The sequence below is a fragment of the Natator depressus genome, chromosome 1 (genome assembly GCF_965152275.1).
Source record: "Natator depressus isolate rNatDep1 chromosome 1, rNatDep2.hap1, whole genome shotgun sequence".
Classification (NCBI taxonomy): domain Eukaryota; kingdom Metazoa; phylum Chordata; order Testudines; family Cheloniidae; genus Natator; species Natator depressus.
Window position 1 is genome coordinate 272,355,811 of NC_134234.1, and position 24,940 is coordinate 272,380,750.

Consider the following 24,940-nt stretch of genomic DNA (forward strand, 5'->3'; position numbering starts at 1 on the left):
TCAGATAGACAAAGTAAGAAAAATGATGCTTGAGAACGTCTTAGAGTTGGATTCAAGGATATTTACTTTGTATATGCTGATGTGATTTTGTCATTTGTTAAAACACAAATTGTCAACGCTAACTTTTTGAATCTCTCAGTCTACTGTCATTAAATAATGATGGTCTGCTCCCCCATACTTTCTGCAACAGTGAAAATTTAAATAGATGAAAATAAAAAAATTGCTAAAACATAATTTTGCACAAAAATGAAAATGTAAATTGATAAAATCTAAAAAAAAAAAAAGCTTCAAATAAACAATATTAACTGTCAAAATTACAAAAGAATAAAAATCAAATTCTGCAAAGCCTAGCTATAACATAGTTAAATCACTATCAGTAGCTGGATGTTCCAAAATATCCATTTCCACAAATCCATTTAGAGCCCATGTGCCTTGTTGTAAGGGTTCAAAAACGTTGAGAGCACTTGGCTGCATGTTGTTGCTACACATGCAGATTGGCGCCAAGCTTGAAGTGATAAAAAAGGCAAAGAGGCTCCCCCCCCGCCTCAGCTTCAATCTGAAATAAAGAAAAACTCCAAAGAAACAGAATTGGAGCGATAGAAGGAAGGGGCAAATATGGATCTGTGGAGGCCATACTGCATATCTGGGAAAATTAAGTTGTTGATAAAGTGCCATATTGCAACTGATATTCCTCTAGGCCAGTGGTTCTCAAACTTATTTGATCAGGCCTCCCTTCTTTGTGTCTGTAGTCATTTACATCCCACCCCCCTCCACAAGTACATAATCCGCCACCCAGCTCTGAAGGCAGAACAGAGAGCAGTGGCTGCTGGCTGGGCGTCCAGCTCCGAAGGCAGTGCCATATTGGCAGCAGCACAGAAGTAAGGGGAGCAATGTGAAAAGTGATATTCGTCAATATCACTTTTCACAGCAGACTTAGTGCCCCATTGACACCCTGCACTTACTTCTGTGCTGCTACCGCCACCCCGGGGCTGGCAGCCAGAGCCCCGCTGCCTCCAGGTGAGGGATGGGGGTGGGGTGAGGGAAGGAGTGCCCGAGCCCAGGTGGCAAGGCTCCAGCAATTCCCCTTTATCCCCGCATCCCAGGTGTGCACGGTCCTTCTGCATGAGCCCTAGCCACCTGGGGCTGACAGCCAGAGCTCTTAAAAAAAAAAAAAAAAAAAAAAAAAAAAAAAAAGCAGCACACAGCTCACACTTCCCTTGACACATTCCTGCGCCCAGCCCCATAGTTTGAGAACTGCTGCTCTAGGGTATAGCAGCAAGTGCTGTGGCATACCAGCTCCTCCTAGATATCTTACTGTCTATACTATGTGCTTGGAGGCAAGCACTGAAGGTGCTACAAGCACTAAACTCTTCAGCAGCCAGACCCTGGTGGATTACTAAATTATCTGTATTATCATAGCATCTAGGAGTCCTAAATCATGGACCAGAGCCCCATTATGCTAGGTACTGCATAAACAGAACACAAACAATGCCTGCCTCAAAGAGCTTACAATCTAAGGATAAGGCAAGACAGAACAGATGGATACAGACAGACTGACGGGGAGAACAATGAACAAAAAAAACAATCAACATTCACACACCTCAAGTAACACATAATTGCTTTACCAGCGCCGCCAGAAACTACCAGGTGCACAATGGCACCCTAAGCACAATGATTTTATGTTACAATGCAAAGATCAAACCACCAACAGTCCTCAGATCAGCTCCTAAAAGCAGTCCAATTCATCAATATCATCATCACATTGTAACCTTGCCACCCTATACTCTTGGCCTGTAGGCTGCTACCTGTATCTCCCTGGGAGATGCAACTGTTGCCTCCTTGCCAGCAACAGAGCGAGTCTGGCTGTCAGCCTTTCAGTCCCAGCTTCCAAGCCTCTCCTCCACAGCCAACTACCATGATACTGCCTCTGGCCTGCTGATCCTGCTCTCCCAGTGTCTCTGGGTCTCCACCCTATCCTGTCCCCAATGACCTCAGGTCATCCTCTCTGAGGATTATGGAGCCCTCAATTGGCTAAATATTGAACTGGGGATTGAACCAGAAATGAGCCACAAACTTCATTACAGTTTCTCCCTTATGAAATTACTTCTACATTTCTCAAACTCTTGAGATTAACAACAGAAGTAATCCACTATGTTAGGTGACTGATAAGTGCTTAGTGGAAGGATGGAAACATTAATCTGATATAGCCTCAACATCAAGAATAATTCTGGGTAAAAATATATATCCAATTACCCAAAGTCTCTCCGTGAATCTTAGAGATGGACACTGGGAGTCTGTAGAAGCTGCTCTAACTCTACTAGAGTTGGCTTTAAGGCCATCCGGTAGTTGAATTCCAGAGAGTACATAATAGATCTGCTTGGTGAGGATGATCAATTTGCACAATCTCAACACCTAAGAAAATTGTCAAATGCAATACGTCATCTGCAGGACTTTCCAAAATATTAGGTCCTATCCAGCTAACAACAGAATACCTGCATTACATTCATTTTATAGAGCAAATTTGTCCTAGGACCATCACAGAGTCTGTGGGGTAGATGGATGGACTGTTTCAGAAGTTGAAACACGTTATCTTATCTTTATAAAGAACTGTAAGAGAGGGATGAGATATCAAAGCTTGGAGCTCGCCCATACACTTAACAATGGTAATAAATGACCAAAAAGGTGGCCGCTTTTTGCTACAGAAAGTGTAAAGAATGTTCCCAACGTGATTCAAAAGGAAGGGTCCAGGAATTTGCTGAAGTCTATATTCATATCCCAGAAATTTGTTAGGCACACTAGCAGACAGTACAAGTGCAGCAGCTTCTTTCAGGGAAAACAAGCAGAAGCCAACATTCAGCAAAAGTAAGCAATCTAAGATGCAAGGTAGCAAAACAAGAATGGAGGCACCAGAGCCTAGTTTGAAATACAAATGGAAAAGTGCCTCCACTTTGAAGCACAGGCTTATGACAAGTAGCATTGTCACGGAGTGGAAGGACGTGGTTTCAGGATAGCAGTACGGATAAACCCATTCTACTACCCCTAGATTTTGAGTGTGAGGCTAGAGTACCAAAAAGAGGTTGGGCGGGGATTTCTCTCCTTGGTTTAGGATTATTCTTCGGCCTAGATAGAGATACACTCAGTAAGCCTGTTATTTTTTCCTTATTTGAGTATGGTTTGGATCTGATCCTGAAGGTTCCAGGATGGCAGATGCAAGCATAACACTTGCCGGAGTTTGCCTAGTGTGAGAAGTCTCCTTCCTAATAGGGTCTCAGAAGCCATTTTGTCAAAGCCGAAGAGTTTGTTCCCACTCACCACCACTCTAAGATTCAGTGGTGAAAGCAAGCTGGGAAACATTATCCAGCTTAGCAATCATTGTAACAATTTGTGTCTTTGGTGGGGCATGAAGGGCAAAGGGGAGGAAATACTGGGATATTAAAAAACCCCAAACGTTTTTTTAAAAAATGGAGATTACTAAGTGACAACACTGTAATTAACTTGCATCATCCTAAGTACTTACAAGCAAGGAAATGATTAGGTAGGGATAGTATAAAATGACTTCAGGGGAGTCACAATGATTTACACCAGATGAATATTTGGCCAATACTATTTATGAAATGCATATTTTTCACCAAACCTTATATTGTTACTTTAAAAAAAACATATATTACACTATTTATGTATGTTTTATTTTGCTTTTAATATCTAAATATTTTGTTCTAAAGTATATTCTAATTACACTATTATAACTTAATATTTGTCAATTGATAATAGGATTTGTATATATACTTATAATTGCAGTTTCTTTAGAACAACACTAAGTGAAGTTTAGTAAAGAAAATGTATACTTTATCAATGTATGGTAAAATTATGAATGCACATGGGCTTGTATATTATGCTGATCAATACATTCATATTTGTGTTTCATTTTAGAAGGGTTTTATCTTGTGTTATTTCAGCTAATGATGAAAAATAGTATTTGTTTTTGGGTCAGTCATGGTCATTGCTTTGTGATGAAATATGTATTATTTAACTAGATAAGAGTATTGTATTAACTATTCATGGCTTCATGAGTGTGAGAAATGCAGCAATTAAAAAACATATGGCAATAAGTGATATCACACTACATCATTATGTATTTTCTCATACAAGTTCCACACACAAAGTGTATGAAAAAGGATGTGAGAATTATTGTTTAATATTTATATTACAGTAGTACCCAGAGGCACCAGTGAGATCAGACATCCCATTGTGCTGTGCATTGTACAAACAAGGCCTGATCCAATGCTCAGCTGACGTCAACGGAAAGAATTGTAATAATTTCAATAGGCGTATTGATTTCAATTTCAGATTCACATATAGGAAGACATGGTTCCTTTTCCAAAAAGCTTAAATCTAAGGAAACAAATGACATGGTAGGTGGAGACGAGTATAATCAAATACATACCATTTAAAATGTATTTGCAATTTGTACATTATAAATAGATATAAATGTCAACTATCCCCATCTTCCCTTCAAGTCATAATTCATTGGTGACTTTACATATGGCAGAAGTAGTTCTTAAAGAGGGATTTGAAGGACAAGATCTTATAGTTAAGTTCAGGGAGGACATTCCACGCACAAGGGGAACCACTGAGAAAGGAAGAGAGTCGTTTGAACACATTCTTCTAGCCCTAATGTAACACTTTGTATTTCTACACTAAGGAGTTCAAAGGACTTTACAAATGTTCCTTAATGAAGCCTCAACTGTTTGGAAAAGAGAGTCTTCTGACTTGTTTACACAAAGGAATGGTAACAATTTAACTACAGTTGTTTCTGAACCAATTTAGTTACAAATGGCATAACCTCTTTGTGTGGGCACATTTAAAACGACTTAAGAGTGTCAATCTAGGAGGCTGCACCAAATTTAACAAGATTGATTTAGAAACAGATATAGTTACATTGGCACAATTTCTTTGTGTAGACCAGGCCTAAATGATTTGCCTGACAGAAATAACAAGTCAGAGCTGAGAACAGAACCCAGGAATCCAAATTCCCACAGTCCTTTGCAGGAACTATTATACTCGCACAATGCCTACTTAATATAAGTTAACTTTAAGCTAATGACAACTCTGTACTGCTTAATTCACTAAGTTCTCACCTAAGCTTGTAAGATGAGGATGAATATTTTATTCTCATTGGAGTTGTACACAAATTCCCATGATTTTTGAGATATTCTTATTTGGGCAACTATTAAAAATACAGTGAATATACCCAAGTTCACTTACTTGGGACACAAATAATGGGGAGATCATGTGTTTAATTAGGGTGTTTCCAAGGGAACCAGTTAAATCCAGGCATTAGGATGCTGATTCTGACTTCAGGTGATGCTTTTGTCCTGTCTCTCTAATCTCTGCTCATTTTTTGTTTTGTTTTGTTTTTTCATCTCTACCAATTTTCAAGATGTCCATAGCTGAGATACATGCAGAAGTATGAATTGTTTCACTGCTGTTTGTTCCTGACTGTTCACTTGCAACCTCCATGCAAATTATATATGCTCAGTCCCTGTCTCTGGCACTGAGCAGGCAAAACACACAGTCCCTATCCCAGTACAGGGAATGTCCAATTATATGATGATCTTTGCAATTTTTAAAGACTACAACTATACTAGTAAAATGCTGTCATCTCAGGTGAGAAGTCTTCAAAATGACAACAAAATAATCTCCATCAAAACAAACCAATTAAGAAGATGCTACTTGATCTGTAATAAGGCAGAGCTGATGGCATTTAATGGACAAATCTAGAAATACCACATGCCTGCTTTTGGGTTTGTTTGGGAGAACCCAGAATCCATGGCTTCTCCCAGGAAGAGCTGAAGCAAGTCACAAAAAAAGAGAAAACACACAGAGATTCATACAAAATAAAACCTTACTAAACAGATTCTATTAGATTCTTGCAACACAAACAACAGCAAAATAGTATGAACAAAAATGATGATAGCTTTATAACAGCTCAAGAAATTAAAAGTCCCGCATTAATTAGAAATAATTACAACATATGGTAGTTGCATTTGTCTAAATGTACTCTAATAACTGAAAGTAAGTGCATGCTTAACAGTCTTGTGTTACAGCAGAATTTCTTCTACTCCTCTGATCTGAAAGGAAAATAAATTGATTAGAAACAGCATGTTAAAAATATTCTCACAGAGACTTATGTATCACTGCAGTGAGATGATAAAAAATGTTAATGAAAAACATACAAACTTGTCATCAGTGGGTGCATCATAGTCCCCAAAATACCCTTTCAAACCTCTAAAGCAAGCAGCTCTCCCACTCTGGTTCAGCTGCTGCAGCAGAAGCAATTAATGCAGAGACATGCCTGGATGGCATCATAGTCCCCCAAACAAGCACATTCTCAGAAGAGGCTCTCCTCTCCCTCATGATTCTAGCTGCCATGGTTAATAAAACAGGAAAAAAGAACGTAATGTAGTTAAAAGGTAATTAACAGGAAGATATGTGAAATCCAACAAACTTAAAGCTCATACTACTACTTTCCTTCTCCCAGATTCCAACCAGGTTCTACAGTTTTCATCTAGCCAGACCTTAGATCACCTCACTTTGAGGTGGTCTGGGAGCTCACCAGTATTGCTTCCTTGTACATGGTTAATTGTACAATGAAAATAAGGATTTCACCCTCTAGCAGTGCTGCCAGGATGCATATGAGGCATCCGAGTATATCATACTGGCAGAGAGACTTGGAAACAAGAAGCACTTTGAACAGGGAAATAAGACAAAGCTCTTGTTACATAACTTGTACAACATATTATAAGACATACTGTATCACTAATCGGTGACTATGAAACTATTTGATGCTTGTACAAATATAAAAAAAAACCCATCACATCCATCATATGAAATGATGGACATCTAATGAACAAGGAATTTGTTTGTGAAATGTATGTCAAGTAAGTTTTACAAACATTAGTATTTGCAAAATGCATTTAAAAAAAGTTTCAAAAGAGATTTGTATGGTGTACTAAAGTCACATAATACCATGACAGCCTACGTGATGTTTCAGCATATGTAGCCCAGACTACAAGCAGAGTCTGACAAAACCTAAGCAAGCAGACCTGGCTAAGAATCAGGAGTCATGCTTATTATATAGAATTCTCAAGGGTATCTTGCAATCAGAGGTCACAATCGAGGCAACAGAAGCAATGTCACGATATCAGAGAAAGGGCCAATTCAGTCCTGCTCCCTGACAGTCAGTGAGGTCAGGGATTGCAGCAAATAATTGTATCAAAAGGGAATATTCTCTGCACACTTTTAGAACCATCATCTGAACAAACAAGGCCAGGTCATCTCGAGGTTAAATCAGAACTCTCTGCTTAACCTTGTAGCTGATTGTTTTATGTTTAATTCCCAATCAATTTCTTACTTAAAAGAGGAACCTCTAATGAAAATTCTTTATATACATTTTACTTTGATATACATATTAAACTGTTTAGAAATAATAAAATGTATATTTGCAATTAAATCCTTAACTATGTCTATAAAAGATGCCCCTTTTCATATGCTTCAAAATGCTTCATATTAGAGTACAATAATGATGTAACTATTTTAAGAGAAATGACCTTTCATAGTTTAGTAAGCCTGGTACTCAATCTGCACTTGAAAACCACTTAAATAACTTATGCTTAAGCATATCTCACTTGCTGTATAATTAATGTGAAAGTGAGGTTAATTGCTACCCTTGTCTGGCTATTTTTATTCCTTTATACTGAACGTGCCACAGGGGGCTAAACACAAGCCTTATCAATGGCTTTTTAGTTGCAATAATTTAATTTATGCAATTATAATAAAATGTCAGAAATTTTAACCTGATAGTATATGAATAGAAGAATTATTTGAATGGTCATCTAAGTGACATTTTATTGTAGAACATGATCTCTGCAGTGCCGTGACAATGTTTACAAGCACAGAAGTTTCCTGAGTCACAGCTGAGGAAGCTAACTGTATCAATTGGAAAATACAGTATTTTCACATTGTTCTTTACCCAGTATTAATTGTACAGTATGAGATTTGTTTCCAAGCCTACTTAAAACTTGAAACTCAATAGTCTGTTTTTTTAATTTTCTTTTTGAATATACATAGGCAAGATAAAATATTTAAGGCACACACACCAAGAAGCACTGTGGTGTAACTCCAACCTAAAAACACCTTCCTTATAAACAGTACAGACATATACATTTGACATAACTTGAAAAGTTTGTATATTATACATGTTAAAATTTGAATTTTGAAGTCATGGAGTAGAAAAGTGTATATTATATAACACATGTCCTAAAGGTTAATATAAAATTGACTAGATATATTATTCTACAATTCCTCTATTACAATATTTGAATAGTTTGTAACCATACCTACAATTTCTTGTAAAAGCATCTAAATCTAGCATGATTACGGTCTATTTGTGTAGATTATATGAATCTTGTAAAAGGTACAGGGCTTTGTTCATTTTATTTAACAGCACTATATTTTCAATATCTAAGTTTCAATTTTGGAGTCTTTTCTCAATGTTTTGTTTAACAGAATATTTCACATCATCAAAAGGAGTTATAATATACTGCTGATCCTCAACTTTATTAGTAAGAAAAAAGAAAAAAACAACTCAAACGTGCGTTTAATATTAAAAATGTTGTCACAAGGAAACAACTTTTTTTGAACGCTGTAGATCTCTGACCTCATTAAGACAATTAATCTTTCATAACACTGTAGGTCCCATGCACAGAATAGAAAACCAATAATTTCTTCATAAGCGATGTCAGTCAATTACATTTTCAGTTCAACAAAATGACCTTGTAAAGGTCTTTCTTGTCCTAATCCAACCTCAAAGGTATTTGAACAGTTAAGACAGATGATTAGAGGCATTTGTATTATAACATATACATTTATAGAATACTTTATTTTCTTTGTTGTGGATTTAAAATGTATCATGTTGCCATCTGTTATAGGAGTTGCACACAGGAATTGTTTCTAAGACTTCATTTGTTCACCCAGAGTCATAACTCTGCACACTCCTAACTTATTTTCGTGAAGTGAACTATCACATAATGTGGCACTTGAGGATCTTCTTTGAATATGCAGTATATACCTAAATGCTCTGTGTAAGGTTATTTGTATATCTAAATGAGTTAAACGTTTAGAATATTTAGCAATCCAAAACTAAGTAAGATAACCTCCTTATGTTTAGTGACTTTCTGGAAAGTAAAAGTAGAATCTCTGCCTTGGCATGTTGTTTTAAAAAAATAAATAGTATGGACGTATGTCATCCAGGTACATGGCAACAAATTCAATGATTATTTTTAATTAGACTTAAGTTCAAATGTTGTAAAACTTTATTGAAAGAGGAATTTAGCCAAATTTACTCTCCCTTAACCCCTCCAACCAAACCCATTTGGATTTAACTTGTTGCTAAAATTATCTGTCTTTTGCACTCGAAGACCTGGGTCACAACCTTACTTAGGGACAGGAAATAGTTATCAGGTCACTGAATGGTCAGATGAAAAAGGATTTGAAATGCTTTAGTACTCAGGGGTCTATTCATCCAAAATGACTGCCTTATGCAGTGTAAAAAGCTGTGGATTTTGACTCTGCACTCAATTTATTCATCTATAAATTGGTTGCGAGGCAGAAATATTTGTTTTATGTTACCCAGTTCCAGGTCACAGAAGCTAAATAAAAAAAAAAAAAAAAGAGAAAACTTCAGATGCTGTAAATTACTGTTCAGCTATCTTATTCAAGAATGATAAAAAATTGCCCTAAGTGGCTGCAGAAATTATGAGGCCTAATCTTGTTCCACCCATTGAAGTCCACATTAGTCAGTCATTAATTTAAGAAGCAGGAAGACCTCGCTCTATTGTTTTTAAATGTAAAGTCCCCCTCTACCCCCGTTCCCTCAAAGCCAGGTAAATTGCCATAGCAGCCAGGTGTGACCCAGGTGTCAAAGCTCTAACTTTTTTTTTTTTTTAAATAGTTTGGGGCCTTAAAAGGTTGTTGTGGCACAGAAGATTGGAGAACATATTAAAGTCAGATAGCCTCACAAGCGGCTTACTGTTGTTCACCTAATATCATTACAAATGACTAGAGCCTTCAAATGGGAGGAGGTAGGGAATGAGGAGAGGGGACAGTGCACAAATGGGTGGAACATTCCGCCAAGTTCAGAATCCTGTGGGGCTAACACCATGGAATTTGGAAGACCAGAACCACAGTGAGGCAGCAGGGTATCAAGCTGTAGTATCTCCATGGCTGGTACTTACAGTGCTGGAATCACAAGCAAATGCCAACCTTACTGTTTAAAATAGACTTCTGAACATAAAACACAGAATTCACTTTCTAAATATTCAAACGCCAATGCACACTGCATTGCTCACCAAACAAAATAGGTTTTATTTATTTATTTATTTATTTTTAAGCTTGTGAAGCAATTTTAAGATTGGTTTATTCCAAGATCACTGAAAATGCCTAAGTTATCATTGATGGACAGAAGACTGGCAAATTAGGCACAGATTTCATTTTAAAGTTTTATTTCATAATAAGAAACTGGGCTACTAAAACTATGTAATTGAAGCTCGAGTGCGTGCACTGTAAGGCCCCTGCAGTCTTTTGCAACTTTTCAGCGTGCCGCTATTGTGAACTGGGTTTGCACTCTGCCAGCAGAGCAGCTCTGACCCATGGAGAGCACTCCTTCAGATCAACACTGCCTCAGGCTTTACTGCTTTCTCCAAGAAGTCTTACATTTCAGGCATCAAGTTGATTTCTTCTGGAGATGATTAACCCAAACCCATGACAGATTTTTTCCAAGATATCCAACTCCTTATGTTTATTTTATCCTGGCTCTTTCTGGATGTACTGGACACAAGTAACCTACTCATTTTACATGTTAAAGGGCTTGTGGAGAGCCATTAATTCCTTAAAATGAGAAAATATTTCAATGTGCAGAGCTCTGTTGTGTGAGCTCACACTAGATAATGAGAAACAAAGTTACAGAACTATGATTTTAAAAGACAGACTCCCTTCCACACTACAGGTTTTTTTTAAATGCATTTTATTACATCTCAAGATAGATCTTATGCTTTTTGGAAATGCATTATTCTGTCACTTTCACCAGTGCTGTACTGTAAGAATCAGATATTGCTTCCATAGTCTACCATAAAAAATATAGTGCCTGGGAGAGATTATTATATTTTTACTGTAAACATGGGAAAACATTTGTTAAATTATAGAGAATTAATTTTGCAGCATGGTTACTGATGTGTTTTTAGACCAGATTTTAGAAATTGGATGTATACAAACAATTTGTGCTTTCTGGGAACTAAGGCCTTTTATATGCTTTAACTGAAAATGGTCAAGTTATTAAAGCCTAAAAACAACTAATACCCATGTGTATTAGCTACCTTTCATAATATTCTTATCTACCGTTTGAACGACATACACATCCTGATATAATGAAAGCTTATCTGTTTCACAGCACTAGTAAAGGTTACTGAAAATATCTCAATCTCAATGACACTTCTGTCAGCTTTCATCTGAAGATATTATATCCAGACAACCACTAGGAATTTGAATCAATAAGTAAATGCTATTTACTTACTATATACTTATATTTTCCAATGTATTTCCTTTCATTACGACAATATAGGATATTACATATGTTAAACATGTTTATGTAAAAACATTTTTAAAGTGCGTACTTATATTAACCAAAAAAGGGAATCCTAAATTACCAGATGTATTTGGCCTAGTATAGCAAAGAAATTTAAAGACAAAGTGGCAGTCCTAAGTCTCAGTTTTCATGGGTTTAAGTTAAGCCTAGTAATAATAAATACAGTATAACAACATTCTGCACTTAAGTAACACCTTCTGTCTGTGGATGTAGATGAGCTTTACAAATATGAGTTATGAGAAAGTTGAGGCACAGACATATTTTAAGAGACATACCTAAAGTCAAATAAGTTGTCTGTGTCACAGCCAGGATGGATGAAAACCTGGACCCACTGAAGACAACAGGAGTTTAGCTATTCATTTCACAAGGGTCAGGATTTCATACCTGCTTTCCTGAATCCCAGTCCTGTGCTGTAACCACACAATCATCTTTCCTCTAATTTTTGGTTAATGTGATCTGAAAAGAACTTGTATTTTTTGTATTTTCATTTGCAATGTTAGAGAAATTAAATACATTTGTCTTTAAATAAAAACTGACTGATAAAAGCAGAACCTGTTAGTTTTCAAATGAATATTTATGAAAATCTATCCTCAGTACTTATTATGTTTTCTATATTTCTTATTATGCTTTCTATAATTTAGTGACCAATGATCATAAGATGACAGAGGACAAAGTATTACTAATTAGATACTACGGCTTATTAAGAAATTTCCAGCCTGCAGGCTACATCTAACAATATAAAACAATATGACTAATAGCGATTATCCTTGTGACACTGAACACTGTGCACATTCAGGAGTGAAGCCACCTTAATGAGTTATTTTCACTGAATCTGAAGACTATACAGAGAGTGCATGTACACCAAGAGGTTCAGATGTACCTTGATGCATGTACTTCTATGCCAGTCACCGGTTGTGAGTAAAACTTAATAAAGGCATCAGAGTATAGTGCCTGAACTTCTGAGTAACAGCAAGAGAAGTGGATCCTGACATTAAAGATTTTCAGTAGGATTACTGACTTCCAACAGATTGATTCTGTTTCTCCTTCTTGCACAGCTGATTCCCCACCTAAGAGAAATGATGAACATGGCTCACCAATCATATGGGTAGATGGACTGCACTCACTATCAGGTGGCCAGGATGATCCAAAGTGCTTCAAAAGCTTATATTCCAAGTGGGCCAGACCCAGCAGTTTTGTGCTGCTGTAGCAGAGTAATACAGCCATATTGCCCGTTGAACTGACTGTGGCAGAGACGGACTATGCCACACTCTGGCTCACGATTTATAGGAATTTTCCAAGAAGAAGGAGACAACGGAGAACACCAGCAACTTGTAGCTGTCAGATCAACTCTTTGGGTCCGAAAGGCCCCAGACTACTCTACACGAGACCAGGAATTGGACTGGTCCCTAGGCAGCCCCAGGATGAAGGAGTAGAAATAAAAGTGGTTTAAAGTAGAGCTGGTCTAAAAATCATGAAAAAAAATGATTTTTTTAATTGAGAAAAAAAAAAGTTTCACAGAACTTTTCATTACATTTTTCGTTTGTCATTCTAAATCAAAATTTGACAAAAAAATTTAACCAGCTTTAGCTTAAAGCCATCTAACCCCTCCCTCTTCTAATCCCAATCTAAGCAGAACTCAGCTGGACCAGAGAATCCAGTCCAACATATTTGATCCATATGAACGGCTAACAGATCACTGGAAATCACAGAACATGTCTTTCAGATTACTGCAGAGGGTTTTGGATCAGGCCCTAACTTCCCAAGAAGAAAAGCAGGTTATCGTGTGTGTGTGTGTGCGTGTTTAAAATATATTACAATTTTACTAAGTGCTAACATGGCCCATCAGTGCCACAACATTTAGGAAGGTTTTGTAGCCTTCAGATGTATTGACAGGTTACTGTCTCACCTTCTCTAGAATTATTTTGGTGCATGTATATATCCCTCCTCCCATCCCTTTTACATATCACTTATCTTCTTAGATTGGTTTCAGAGTAGCAGCCGTGTTAGTCTGTATTTGCAAAAAGAAAAGGAGTACTTGTGGCACCTTAGAGACTAACAAATTTATTTGAGCATAAGCTTTCGTGAGCTACAGCTCACTTCATCGGATTCATTGGAAACTCTTCAAAGTGGAGACCAGGTCTCCATATGTTGTTTGTGCAACACCTAACACAAAGAGGTCTGTTTCTGATTGGGACTTCTGCATGCTACTCTGCTATAAATATTAATGAATAACAATTTCTCCTTCAGGCTTATTATACAGTCACTGGAGGATCAATAGTGGATTCACTGACATTTCATGAAAGATTTGATATCTCATGGCAAACTTTAAAAAATATATTTTTGGATATTCCTGTTCACAAAGACCCCGGTCCTATAAAGCACTCAAGGAGCATGTATCAGGTTTTGCTCACATGAGTAGTCCCATGTGACTGAAGTTATGCACATGCCTTGATGCTTTGAAGTAGGTCCATAAATTTCTTTTCTTCTCACTTTCCCCCTACAATTTTGTTATAGAATGATTTGCATAAAAATGGGTTTTCTTCTGCAGAGCTCATTTTCTCTTTTTGGCAATACCTCAGTATAGTAAATCTGTGGCATCACACTTGCTTTTACAAGTACAATTAGTGTGATGCCAGAAATGAAATTCCAATTTCAAATGAGGAAAAAGCAGGACCAGGAGGTCTCAAAACCAAAGCTTTTGGATTTATACAATAATCTGTAATAAAAAATGAATGAAGGCAGAAAGAAAATACATGAGCCAGTAAGAGAATTGTCAGCAAGAAAAGTGCTATTTTCCATGAAGTCTCAGTGAGCTTTTAAAAAGCCATAAGTTCAATAAGTTGTCAACTCAACATGTGGGGGAAGGGAATGTTATACTTTTTATGTAGTATTAAAACAAAACTATTTAAAAAAATCCCATTCAAATTAAAATATTGGTCTTACCTAAACTTAAACCAAGGAAGTTGAGTATTACAGATGCCAATTTATCCTAATTCCCCCATTGTGTTTAGATCTATGTCACACAACAGCATACAACATCCTGAGACTTCTGAACTATGTAGGAAAAAAAGGTGAATTATGACAAAATGTCATCCTTAACTCAGACAGAATTGATTTGCTTTAATTAGTTCACCAGATTGTTGATCTTATTTAAGTGCAAGTTTTTTCCTTCCATTCAGTGGACTTGTTTCCAGACAAAAAGTTTGCTATATTCTTCCCTTCCCACAAATGCTTAGCATCCATTAATCCTTAGAACAATAAATATTTTAAAATAACCATGAAAAAAATGAAATACCAGATATATTTAAAGTTGAAACAAATTTAACCAACCGAAGGATAGAATATAAAATACAAATATGATACAGTGGTTTAAATAACCATCAATACTGGTTAATACTGTATAGATAGGAGTCAGATACAAGCTTTTAGATATATTGTTTTTTCTACCACTTCTTTTCCGTCTATGCAGTGTTTCTTTTTTGCATTAGGTTTATTTTAAATACTGTTAACCATAATCCATAATTACAACCAAAAGAACAGAGAAGACTCAAGAGACATACCATACATTTGACAACTTAAATCCTTCTAGATGTTCTCTGCTGTGATGTGTTCCAGTTTAAAAAGCTAAAAATCATCTAATTGTTTCACTTCCTAGGGCATCCCCTTTCAAAAGGGGCAATCCCCTTATTTAACAGATAACATGTGTTCTTGCTATTGATGTTACAGTTTCTCCTCCCCACCTCCCACATTAAAGCAGGAATATTTAGAATGTAGATCTCTTCTTCTTTGAGATCTCTCTTTAGTGGGTTCTAAAGGAGAGGAGTTGGGATTCAAACCCTCCACCAAAGTATTAAAGCACTGACTGGCAGGCAGGCCGGCTGTCCGTGGAGGGAAAATGGGTTGTATGGTTGAAGTTGATTCCTACCAGTCAGCCGATTGGTTTGTTCTTCCTTTTGCTCTGGGGGACAATGTCTGCAGGGCTTGAACAGAAGTTGGTCCAATAAAAGATATTACCTCACCCACCTTGTATCTACCTGGTGTCTCTACAGAGCTTGTTCGCAGAGAGTGGGAACTCCCACCATAAAAAAAAGATTCAAGAAGATCTGCTCAAGGCAGGAAAAGGCATGGTCAAAAGGACAGAAAGGGAAGACATTGGCCTGGTGCTTGTGAGATGGGAGTCAAGCAACCCAGTCTGCACAGATCCTGTTCCAGCCCAACTCAGTGAAACTCTCATGCAGGCTCTTTGTTTTGTGGAGGCCAAAGTGAGGCACAGAAAGCTCTGAAGTCATCCTGGTGGTATCACAACAGCTCAAGCAGCTGTTCCTCAGGTGTGCTTTTGACCCTAATTCCCATCCCCAACTTAATGCTTTCTGGGAAGCCCATTTGAAGCCATATTGCACCAGAGATGCTTTCTTCCACTTGATCAAGGAATGAAGCAATGTGGCAGCATTCTCAGTCTAACCAAACCCCCTTTAGAGAAGGAATAGTCACTAATAGTATGCAGTGCCTGTGAGAGTTAGCTGGAAAAAAACCCAGCCAGTCAATGATCAGAGGGGAATAGCTGTGGACGACGGGAGAAGTGCCCAGCATTGGCCTAACTCTGCTTCCAGTGAAGACAATTGGAGTATTACCACTGACTTCAATAGTAGCAGAATTGAACAAACGCTGAGGGCATTTGAAAAGCTCAGTCTATAACTTTTATAAGTTCTTCTGAAATTTCTCACGTATACCCTCAGCCCAAAGGTGAATTCTTTTTGAATGTTCAATACAATGTTTGAATTGTATGAGCATGGAGCAAAAATGTTTTTTTTTTCCATTTAAAGATTTTATCATATTTTTCTTTTGAATTTACAGAATAGTTTGTTTAAAATAAAAAAGGTTCATTGTCTTCAAGAATGGGTAACTTGAAAAAAAACATAACCAAGAAACAAAGTGAGCTTAGAAATGGTGTTATTTGGTGCATTTAAATTGGTAAGAAAAACGTACAGTGTCTGAAATAGATAAGGGTGTACACAAGGCCCAAACCATATTATTTCTCTGGTTACTACCATTCATAGTATTCTATGCTACTGCTTTGTATTTCCTCTGTACAGTGCTTTGCTGCTTGTTTAAAATATTTTATTAAATCTGTAGCAGCTAGTGTCATGCCGTTCCACCTCCAATCCCACAGCACGGTGAACAGCTCCCCATTTTGTTGAAAGGGTCTTTTACTAAGATCCTTCTAAGCTGCACAGCCGCGTGGCTGCACAGCAGGCTATCAAGGGCTATCAAGTGCCGCGTAGGCGGGGAAAGGTGCCTCTCCCCCAGCCCCAGCCCCATGGCAGCCTGCACCCAACCCCCTCATCCCCAGCCCCACCCCAGAGCCCACACTCCCAGCTGGAGCCCTCACCTCCCTGCAGCACTCCAACCCTCTGCCCCAGTTGTGAGCCCCCTCCCGGACCCCAAACTCCTCATCCTTGGCCCCACCCCAGAGCCCTCCCCTTCCCCCCCCCCCGCACCCTAACCCTGTGCCCCCTCCCACATGCCAAAACTCTCAGTCCCACCCCCGCCAGACATCATCTCCATATTGGTGCACATAACAAAATTCATTCCGCACATGGATGTAAAAAATTAGAGGGAACATTGGTCTTTCACCTCCCTTCTATGCATGTAGCTTCAAGCATGTCACTTAAACCAGCTCCCCCAATTTAAAAGTATTTAGTGCCTGAACCAAAGCTCACTGAAATCAATGGAAAAATTCCCATTGATTTCAATGAGCTTTGGGTCAGGCCTACAGTGCACATTACAAATTAATCACTAGAAAAAAGTGTATTAAAACTGAAATGTTTCATCATGTCATTTGAGTTGTCCACACACAGCTAAGGACTTGGAGCTAATCCCTTCTCTTACTTCTGCGTGTTTTTTCATAACTGAAAAAGAATTGCAAAGACATTGCAAAATACATAAATACATATAAAGGAAAACTCCTGTTCAATACCTTCAAAGTAACTGCTGGCTGTCTCTTTTGCTGGCTGTCTCTTCCTTGGTGGTTTCACAGGGGGATGTTTATTTTCATTGTTTCTGAACAACGCCAGGCGCACAGCTGGGTCTAGACGACAAGAACAAGTTAAAATCAGAGGTCAGATCTGGCTTGTTCATTCCTTGAAGCAGATATTCACCTTTTAGTCATTTAATAAAAGAAACAATCTCTTGTGTACGTTTTACATTAACAAAAACAATTACATTACTTCTAAAATACATTAATATATGTACAAAGAAGCAGCCATCTTGACTTGTTTATGTACTTTTAAAAGTTTTCTAAATCATCCACCTGTGAAAAGCAAAACTACATTTTGAAAGGATATATATTTTAGGAAATATTTAGAAGTCCTATTTTGAAGGTGGGGATCTCAATCATAAATATTAGGTAAACAAATATGTAACCCCCCAACGTCTACAACTTAATAGACTGGTTCAAATAAATGTGTTTCCCATTAAGCAAAGAAAATCACAAATATTTTATTATCTGAGGCTAAACTTGAGGAACATAAATGAACTGAAAGCCCTTTAACATATCCTATCCTGTTCAAAGTAGAGATGGCCTCCAACAGCCTGTGGAAACATACACTCCATAATCATTCCCATAATTAGTAGGCTACATAGTCTTAAGTCTTCATAACTTAGCAAAAATTGTTTGTAAAGAGCCAGAGATGGACACAAACATTCCCACACCAGAAGAACTTACAATTTATATAAGAAAAGCAAAACAAATCTTTTTGTTCAACAGCTGAGGAGAAGGGAGTTTTGCACTTTATTAATGAAGGGAAGGGAGGAGGGACTGCTTGAACAGGTGAATTTAAGGAGGGATATGAAGGAAAGTGAGTGCTTGAGGACAAGGAAAGGAGTACTTGTGGCACCTTAGAGACTAACAAATTTATCTGAGCATAAGCTTTCGTGAGCTACAACTCACTTCATCGGATGCATTCAGTGGAAAATACAGTGGGGAGATTTATATACACAGAGAACATGAAACAATGGGCGTTACCATACACACTGTAACAAGAGTGATCAGGTAAGGTGAACTACCACCAGCAGGAGAGCGGGGGGGAAAAACCTTTTGTAGTGATAATCAAGGAGGGCCATTTCCAGCAGTTGACAAGAACGTGTGAGGAACAGTGTGTGTGGGGGAAATAAACATGGGGAAATAGTTTTACTTCGTGTAATGACACATCCACTCCCAGTCTTTATTCAAGCCTAAGTTAATTGTATACAGTTTTCAAATTAATTCCAATTCAGCAGTCTCTCATTGGAGTCTGTTTTTGAAGTTTTTTTGTTGAAGAATTGCCACTTTTAGGTCTGTAATCGAGTGACCAAAGAGACTGAAGTGTTCTCCAACTGGTTTTTGAATGTTATAATTCTTGACATCTGATTTGTGTCCATTTATTCTTTTATGTAGAGACTGTCCAGTTTGCCCAATGTACATGGCCAAACTGCCCCTCCACCCCCACGAACATGATACAGTTCTGTGGGGACCTAGAATCCTACTTTCGACGTCTCCGACTCAAGGAATATTTCCAACACACCTCTGAACAACATACTAACCCACAGAGACCTTCCTACCAAGACTACAAAAAGAAGGATTCTGGGTGGACTCCTCCTGAAGGTCGAAACAACAGACTGGACTTCTACATAGAGTGCTTCCGCCGACGTGCACGGGCTGAAATTGTGGAAAAGCAGCATCACTTGCCCTATAAGCTCAACTGTGCAGAACACAATGCCATCCACAGCCTCAGAAACAACTCTGACATCATAATCAAAAAGGCTGACAAAGGAGGTGCTGTCGTCATCATGAATAGGTCGGAATATGAACAAGAGGCTGCTCTGCAGCTCTCCAACACCACTTTCTACAAGCCATTACCCTCTGATCCCACTGAGGGTTACCAAAAGAAACTACACCATTTGCTCAAGAAACTCCCTGAAAAAGCACAAGAACAAATCTGTACAGACACACCCCTAGAACCCTGACCAGGGGTATTCTATCTGCTACCCAAGATCCATAAACCTGGAAATCCTAGATGCCCCATCATCTCACCATGGCACCCTGACAGCAGGATTGTCTGGCTATGTCGACTCCCTCCTCAGGCCCTACACTACCAGCAATCTTCGAGACACAACTGACTTCCTGAGGAAACTACAATCCATCGGTGATCTTCCTGAAAATATCATCCTAGCCACTATGGATGTAGAAGCCCTCTACACCAACATTCCACACAAAGATGGACTACAAGCCATCAGGAACACTATCCCCGATAATGTCACGGCAAACCTCGTGGCTGAACTTCGTGATTTTGTCCTCACCTATAACTATTTCACATTTCGGGACAATGTATACCTTCAAATCAGCAGCACTGTTATGGGAACCCGCATGGCCCCACAGTATGCCAACATTTTTATGGCTGTCTTAGAACAACGCTTCCTCAGTTCTCATCCCCTAATGCCCTTACTCTACTTGCGCTACATTGATGACATCTTCATCATCTGGACCCATGGAAAAGAAGTCCTTGAGGAATTCCACCATGATTTCAACAATTTCCGTCCCACCAGCACCCTCAGCCTGGACCAGTCCACACAACAGATCCACTTCCTGGACACTACGGTGCTAATAAGCTATGGTCACATAAACACCACCCTATACCAGAAACCTACTGACCGCTATGCTTACCTACATGCCTCCAGCTTTCATCCAGACCACACCTTGTCTACAGCCAAGCTCAACGATACAACCGCATTTGCTCCAATCCCTCAGACAGAGACAAACACCTATAAGATCTCTATCAAGCATTCTTACAACTACAATACCCACCTGCTGAAGTGAAAAAAAACAGATTGACAGAGCCAGAAGAGCACCCAGAAGTTACCTACTTCAGGACAGGCCCAACAAAGAAAATAACAGAACGCCACTAGCCATCACCTTCAGCCCCCAACTAAAACGTCTTCAACGCATCATCAAGGATCTACACCCTATCCTGAAGGATGACCCATCACTCTCACAGATCTTGGGAGACAGGCCAGCCCTTGCTTACAGACAGCCCCCCAACCTGAAGCAAATACTCAACAGCAACCACACACCACACAACTAAAACACTAACCCAGGAAGCTATCCTTGCAACAAAACCCGTTGCCAACTGTGTCCACATATCTATTCAGGGGACACCTTCAGAGGGCCTAATCACATCAGCCACACTATCAGTGGCTCGTTCACCTGCACATCTACCCATGTGATATCTGCCATCATGTGCCAGCAATGCCCCTCTGCCATGTACATTGGGCAAACTGGACAGTCTCTATGTAAAAGAATAAATGGACACAAATCAGATATCAAGAATTATAACATTCAAAAACCAGTCGAGAACACTTCAATCTCTTTGGTAACTCAATTACAGACCTAAAAGTGGCAATCCTTCAACAAAAAAAACTTCAAAAACAGACTCCAAGGAGAGACTGCTGAATTGGAATTAATTTGAAAACTATATACAATTAACTTAGGTTTGAATAAAGACTGGAAGTGGATGTGTCATTACACAAAGTAAAACTATTTCCCCATGTTTATTTCCCCTCCCCCCCACTGTTCCTCAGACATTCTTGTCAAGTGCTGGAAATGGCCCACCTTGATTATCACTACAAAAGGTTTTTTCCCTCCCGCTCTCCTGCTGGCAATAGCTCACCTTACCTGATCACTCTTGTTACAGTGTGTATGGTAACACCCATTGTTTCATGTTCTCTGTGTATATAAATCTCCCCACTGTATTTTCCACTGCATGCGTCCGATGAAGTGAGCTGTAGCTCACGAAAGCTTATGCGCAAATAAATTTGTTAGTCTCTGAGGTGCCACAAGTACTCCTTTTGTTTTTGCGGATACAGACTAACATGGTTGCTAGTCTGAAACCTGAGGACAAGGAAAGAGTCTCACATACAGGGGGCAGAATGAAATAAGCTTAAATCAGGTATCTGGAATAGGGGATGAAGAGGGGGTGGGAAAAACACAAGAACTGGAAGAAATGCACAGAGTAAGAGCGGGAGGCATTACATAGGATCGTGCAGGGGGTGAAGTTGGAAAGCTTGAACCTGATGCTAGGGTTGCCAACCCTCCAGGATTGGCCTGGAGTCTCCAGGAATTAAAGATTAATCTTTATTTAAAGATTATGTCATGTGATTAAATCTCCAGGAATATGTCCAACCAAAACTGGGAACCCTACCTGATGCAGTAAACAGTGTAAGACCCAAAGGAGGGAACCAATGGAAAAGGTCATATGGTTAGTGAAGGGGGGAGGAGACTGTATCAGCAGACAGACTTGGGATGAAGGGGAAAGCTAATAGGAAATGAAGGCAGAAAAGAGATTGTTACAAGGTGACAGATTGTTTTTTAGCCGTGACAAGGGTTTTAGCAGTGGGGACAATGAGGAAAGGATGTAGCTTGAGGAAGTGAAGAGAAAAAGGAGTAGAACTTAGCAAGAAAAGAATGAGTAGGCAGGCAGCGTAGAAGGATTAGGGAAGATGGGAAGTGCAGTTTTGGAGAGAATGGGTGTGTCAGAATAATAATGTCAGTTTCTCCATTATGAGACTGTTACCAAGGGAGCCGGGGGAAGGAGGAGGCGGCTTCTGTGGGGACAAAATTACTTCTTAATCAGTGAGGCTGTCAGAGCTTCTGAGAGCCAGCAGCAAAGTATGTAGTCTTTTAGAGGCGTGAGGGTGAGGGGAAGGGAGCTAGGTCTATAAATGTCAGACCCTAATCTCTCCAAAGTCAAGGTGTGTTTTTCCACTAACTTCAGAATTAGATTAGAAAATAGGCTGGAGTCCCTTCATACCAGGTAAAAGGGCTGGAATGGCATGAAGGGGCCCTAGAAGTTCCAGTTCTGCATGGGGGAGGATTCCCTTGGTGCAAGTACTCCAGACCCAGGACCCCATCACAAGCCCTAGGGTAGAGGGCATGATAGGGGCACGGCTGGAGGTGGGGGAGGGATGTGTGTCGGGGGGTCAGGGAGGCTTTTTAGCTTCCAATCATGGTGCAATCTCTATTGGTTGCAGGAACAAATTCGTAATAAATTCAATTCAGTCTGTAGTTCAGGCGTACTCCTGGGATTCCTTGTTGACATTAGGCTCTCACACAGCAGCATCTAGAAGTAATACTTTTTACCATCTCTGATTGGCTAAGGGACTCCCAAGATCTGGCCTCAGTTATTAAACTGAAACTACTGAAAGGCACTCAGACACTATGGTCATGAGCATGGTAAAAAGCCTATATAGAAACAGGAACTGCAGTGCACAGAATCCAGAGATTCCAGGCAGTGCTGTGGTCTATAGGGCAGTCTGGAGGATGCTGCCATATCTTAGGCCTCCAGGGTCTGTCTATGTTCTGGTAATGACCTCTCCAGCCTCTGGAGGAGCCAAGGATTGAGATGCCACAAAGGAAGTGAAAAGTCACCTTAGCCTGACCCTCTATTTGCCTGGCTGCAAGTTTCATCAGCCTTTCTCTCAAGGTTAGCTCCATTAACTTAAATCAGACATTTTAGAATGTTTCAGATAACTAGATTGTTTGTGTTGAGGAACCAGACTACTGGGCTAACTTGTTAACTGTGGAGATTTTAGTAGTTACGGTGGGTAGCTAGACAAGTCAAGTATTTCCATTTTGGCAAATCACCAAAATCTTTATTAATATGCCATTCTTAGTGTCAGCAAATGTTTACAGTACTCGGTCATACTGGTGTGCAAGTTCATAACTAATATCTAAAATACAGTAACAGATAATCAGTCCTTGTTACAATATACAAGAGAATTTGTCATGCATTTCTTACTATAACTCAGTAAAAATACTGCACCTGTATAACTATATCAGTTATGCGCATACAATTTTAATTTCAGAGATCCTTTTCTCAATAACTTTAGCTGACAGAAAAGCTATATGAAATATAAAAATGTTTAACTATAGTGTAATTCATTATAATTTATAATTATAATGTAATACACTGTAGTGTATTTTCTAGAGTTATATAATGAGACCCATTTTTATATACAGTACAACACACAGTGAGAAAGGTAGAGAAGAATATTTTCTGTACTAATTGCTTCCCCAAAACCAAGCCTGTAATGTGCAATGAAAAACCAGACACCTCAGCAGACTACTTTAGAACAATTTCAAATATGGTAACTTTCTTGAGGAGGGTAAAAGATCAAGTTACCAAAATTGAAAGACTAGTAATTCACAAAACAAAATGTGATAAAGGATTCCTAGGTTTCTTCTCTGATGTTCCCAACAGACTATTATAAATTGTTTTGCTTCTTGGGTCTATTGAAGCTATTCCAAACTTGTTATGTCTAAAAGCTTTAGAAATGGAACTTTTTCCACATTCAAACCTGCCTAGTTTGAAAAAGATGACCAGTCTAATAGTACAATGCATCAGGGACATTTGGGTGAAGTCACATAAAATGACTAATATCACCAGAATTATTCTATAATTGATCTATGTATAAGATTGTCAAAGTAGGTACTGAAGGAGAGTTGTCTATTGGGAAGAGAGCTATGGAAACTGTTCTGAGAGATTTATATCAGATAATCTTACTTTTGAGCTACGCAAAATAATTTAAATAATCCACCGAGATTTATCACAATGTCAGAGTACTTAAATTACACCTACATGAATCACCCTAATCATTGCCTACAGCTCTTTTGATATTAAAAAGAACCCTTTTTAAATCTAGTCTCCAATTAAGGTAATATTACTTCAGTTATTTTATGATACTAGTATTTTTCAGTATCAGAGAAATGGATTAGATTTACGTTTTTATTATAGACAATCAACAAACGTTTTAGATTTCACACACAGGAACTGCGAAAGAGTCAAACAGTTCAGAATTACACTAAGATCTTACTAGACTCTGGCATACTTGTTTAAATTTGGTTTATTAGTTGATGATTTGTACTGAATATCTGGAAACCTGGGAGGTAATTTAATGCACACATTTTGGCAGACTCCAGCTATAAAAGATAATTTGGACAAACATTATAAATGTGATAGAAATACTATGGAAATTCTATGGAAATTCATGTTACTGCCTGAGCTGGCATTTGTTACATGACATCTTGGCAATGCGTGAAAATACAAAAAACCCTCAAAACTTTAATTAGTTTGTCACTGATTTTGGGCGTGGGGAAAAACTGAGAAAATGAAAACAAAAATAGGTATTAGTTGTGCCAGTTTTAAA

The 24,940-nt window shown here is 38.6% G+C and overlaps 1 protein-coding gene across 6 annotated transcripts in view; it reads right to left on the minus strand.

The window, feature by feature from the left end:
* Positions 1-24,940, minus strand: part of LRRIQ1 (leucine rich repeats and IQ motif containing 1) — a 157,618-nt gene that overhangs the window by 29,947 nt on the left and 102,731 nt on the right. For all 6 annotated transcript variants that reach the window (XM_074941955.1, XM_074941951.1, XM_074941953.1 and 3 more), the window contains one exon: positions 17,679-17,789. In XM_074941955.1, the coding sequence (XP_074798056.1) occupies positions 17,679-17,789 (111 nt within the window). The remainder of the gene's footprint in view (positions 1-17,678; positions 17,790-24,940) is intronic.